The following is a 3,521-nucleotide window of genomic DNA, read 5'->3' on the forward strand; positions in this document are numbered from 1 at the left end:
TGTAATTTGGGGGTTGGGGGGGGAGAAAGAGGGATTGGGTTTTTTTGTCACGCGGCTGGGTTACTTCGTAAGTGTGGGGGCTTCTGAGGGTTTCTTGACGCGGGCAGGGAAAGTGGGGTCTGCTTTGCTCGGCATGGTACGACAAAACGCATCCGCCAATTCCCCCTGTCAAGCCACCCTCTTCCCCACCACCTTTCTCCCGCAGCCCCCAAATTACACTACACTAAAACCACACATACATTCATACATACATTCATACATACATACGTACATACATACATACACAAACACGCATACACAAACAGACTTGCTTCGTGTCTCAGGCTCAGTGCGCGACAACTCGCATGGCAAAGCCTTGACTCGTGAGAGCGTGCGTGTGCGCGGGCGCGCGCGCGTTACACACGCTTTCCCCCCCCCTCTCTCCTTTATTATTTCTTCCCAATTTGCTTTCACCCTGTTTTGCTTTTTGTTCATTGCGTCATCATTCCCTCATCCGGTACGACACTTCGCTTTGTGTTTCCTTCCTTAAGCGTTTCCTTTTCCTTAAATTTCCCTTTTCAGTCAAAATTTCAAATCAGCCAGCCAGCTACTACTATTCCTCAGCAGCATTTGCATGTCCCCTTGTCCTTTATCGCACCCGCCTCACCTCTTTGTTACCCTTTTGTTTTTGCATGTGCCTTTTGCCACTACTTCGGCGGCCTGGCCAGGTGAGTCCATAAGGTTGTTCGAGCTTCTTTGGTATTTCGCGTTGGCGTCGGTAGGCTAGCCGGAATAGTTTAGTTTGGGTCGGTCGGGTCAGTCGCGCGTTCTAGTTTTTTTGGGGGGTTGGGAGGAGCACTTGCATACCGGCAGCCTTTCAGTATCAGCAATGCAGCTTTCTCTCCTGGCCAGCAACTTTACGCCACTTTTACGTCAGCACAATTTTTTTCTCGCCGCCTTCACTACTTTTTCTACACCATCTAGTTTACGGTTTGGCTATAATATTTCTGGCGGCTTAGGTAGGACTTCCAACATCTACGTCAATTCTTCATCCCGAGGTTACAGTCGTCATCCCGAGGTTACAGTCGTCACACTCGCCACGGACGCCTTTCGGTCAGTTCTTTCGGTTGCTACTATCTTGCCCTGGCAGCAGCTTCAATCGCGTGTGGTTCGTCTTTCCCCCCTCTCTCTCTCCCTCTCTCCCTCCCTCGCGCACATCTCCCCCCCTCGCCCCCATCCGCCTCACCCGCAGGTCCGCAACGAGAAGGCTCGCCGCTTCCTGCTCAACATGTGTCCGAAACCCGGCATACCCTTCGAGCTGCACTTCCCCCGGGCCGATCGGGGGGCTCTTCGGCTGCTGCGGCGGCTGCTGGCCTTCGACCCGGCGGAGCGCCCCACGGCGGAGGAGGCGCTGGCGGATCCGTACTTTACTGGTGGGGTCCGGGGCAGGGGGGGGGAGGGAGGGGGAGGGGGGAGGAGGAGGGGGAGGACCCCGGCGGTGGGCACCCGACAGCCGCCGACCCGCCCACACATCCATTCTGCAATTTTCCCCTCCCCATGCCTTCCCCCTCCCGCTTCTCCCACCAACGTACATACATACATATATACGTACATACATACATACATACATACATACATACATACATACATACATACATATGTTCGGGTTTTTCTTCCCTGTGTCGCTGGTTGTGTTTTGGGGGGGCTGTTTCAGAGAGCCTTTGACTTTGCCCTAGCTGAGACTTGTGGACTCACTCTAGCGGGACCTGAGAGCCCTTCGTGGTGTATTCACTGCAGCGCCATCCCCCCCGGATGGAGGGGCTGCGGAGTGGCTGCGTAGAGTGTTGGCAGTCTGAGTCGGGGTCGGGAGCACACAAGACTAACCGACTTGTGCTGTGTGCTCCCGACCCTTGCGCTGTGTTTCGGCTTCGGCCGCCGGCTCTCGCGGCCCACAGTGTAATCTAAGTCATACATACATACATACATACATACATACATACATACATACATACATACATACATACATACATACATACATACATACGCACGCAATTTACTCGCGCAGGTCTTCACTGCCTGGCCCGCGAGCCCGTGGCCCAGCCCCTCAGCAAGATGGCCTTTGAGTTTGACCGCCGCAAACTCACCTTGGAAGATGTACGGGAGTTGATTTACCGGGAGATCTTAGAATACCATCCTCAGATGCTGGCGGCGTATCTGGCAGGCGGAACTGCTCGTCCCAACTTCCACTACCCGTCGGCGTTGGAGTCGTTCAAACGGCAGTTTGCGCACTTGGAGGCCGGAGGTGTGTGTGCTTTTGAGTTTGCTGGTTTGGGGGAGGGGGAGGGGGAGGGGAAGGGGGAGGGGAAGGGGTGGGGTGGGGTAAAAAGGGCCGGGTTAGGAAGACGAACCACTGGCGAATGGCGAGCAGAAAGGTTAAAGAGGGGAGGCGGTGATAAAGGAGGGAGGGTGCATGAAGGTAGAAAGTCGGGTGAGGAGGGGGATGGGGTGGGGTGGGTGGGAATCAAGTCATGATGGTCATGCAAAAAAACCCACCTCACTCTTCACGCGGGTCCCATTGTGTAGTCCCTTAGTAAAGGGACAATTTTACTTCACTATCACTAACTGTCCACAACGAACTACGTTGAAATCATGAAAAACTCTTGAAAAAACCTTGGTACCACCCTAAAACCCCGGTCTTGACCCCCACGCTGTGTATCATATGCCATGTCGTACAAGGCGCTGCTCCCACTCGGGGCCCGGGGGGCTCCCGCATCTACCCCTCCTGCTCGCTTCCCAAGGAATGGGTGGCGGAGTTCCAGGCGGAGGCTGCAAAGTACGTCGCATCGGGTCCGACAACGACGACGACAACGACAGCAGCAGCAGCAGTAGTAGGAGCAGCAGTAGGAACAGCAGCAGGGGCGGCAGGGGCGAACAAGACCACCGGAATGGCATCCTGCGCTACAGCTGCCATTACCAGCAGCAGCAGTAGCAGTAACAGCAGCAATACGCAGCAGCATGTCACGGCGGCGGGGGCGACGGCGCCGGCGGGGAGTACGACGACGACGGCGGCGGGTAGCGGGGCGGCAACAGCAGCACTAATGGCAGCACCTCGCCCTCAGCAGCCGTACATGTACGACAATGATAGCAGCAACTTGGATGGGATGATGGACACCGCTGCGGTGGGTTGTTATGGTGGAGGCGGACAGCAGCCTGTGAAGCAGCAGCAGCAGCAGCAACAACAACAGGTACGGCAGGTACGGCAGGGGCAGGTACGGCATCGGCAAGAGGATGTGGAGGAGGTGATGGGAAACGGTATGCATCGCGGCGTTGTTGACGCCGCACCTTCCAGGAAGCAGCACCAGCAGCAGCAGCAGCACCAGCAGCTACAGCCCCCGCATATGCTACAACAACAGCAACAGCAGCACTCTATCTCCCGCGAGGAACAGCCTCTCTACCACCTGTACCAGCAAAACAAGCAGCAACAGCAGCAACAGCAGCAGCAGCGGTACAGCGTCGGCAGCCTCAGCGGGGGTTCTCAAGTT

The 3,521-nt window shown here is 56.1% G+C and overlaps 1 protein-coding gene across 1 annotated transcript in view; it reads left to right on the forward strand.

The window, feature by feature from the left end:
- Positions 1–2,511, forward strand: part of mapk2 (mitogen-activated protein kinase 2) — a gene marked incomplete at both ends in the record, with an annotated part of 5,369 nt that extends 2,858 nt beyond the window's left edge. Inside the window, 2 exons of the mRNA XM_002954321.1 lie at positions 1,232–1,412; positions 2,045–2,511. Coding sequence (XP_002954367.1) covers positions 1,232–1,412; positions 2,045–2,511 — 648 coding nt within the window. The remainder of the gene's footprint in view (positions 1–1,231; positions 1,413–2,044) is intronic.
- Positions 2,512–3,521: the final 1,010 nt, after the last annotated feature.

The sequence above is a fragment of the Volvox carteri genome (assembly GCF_000143455.1).
Source record: "Volvox carteri f. nagariensis unplaced genomic scaffold VOLCAscaffold_42, whole genome shotgun sequence".
Lineage (NCBI taxonomy): Eukaryota > Viridiplantae > Chlorophyta > Chlorophyceae > Chlamydomonadales > Volvocaceae > Volvox > Volvox carteri.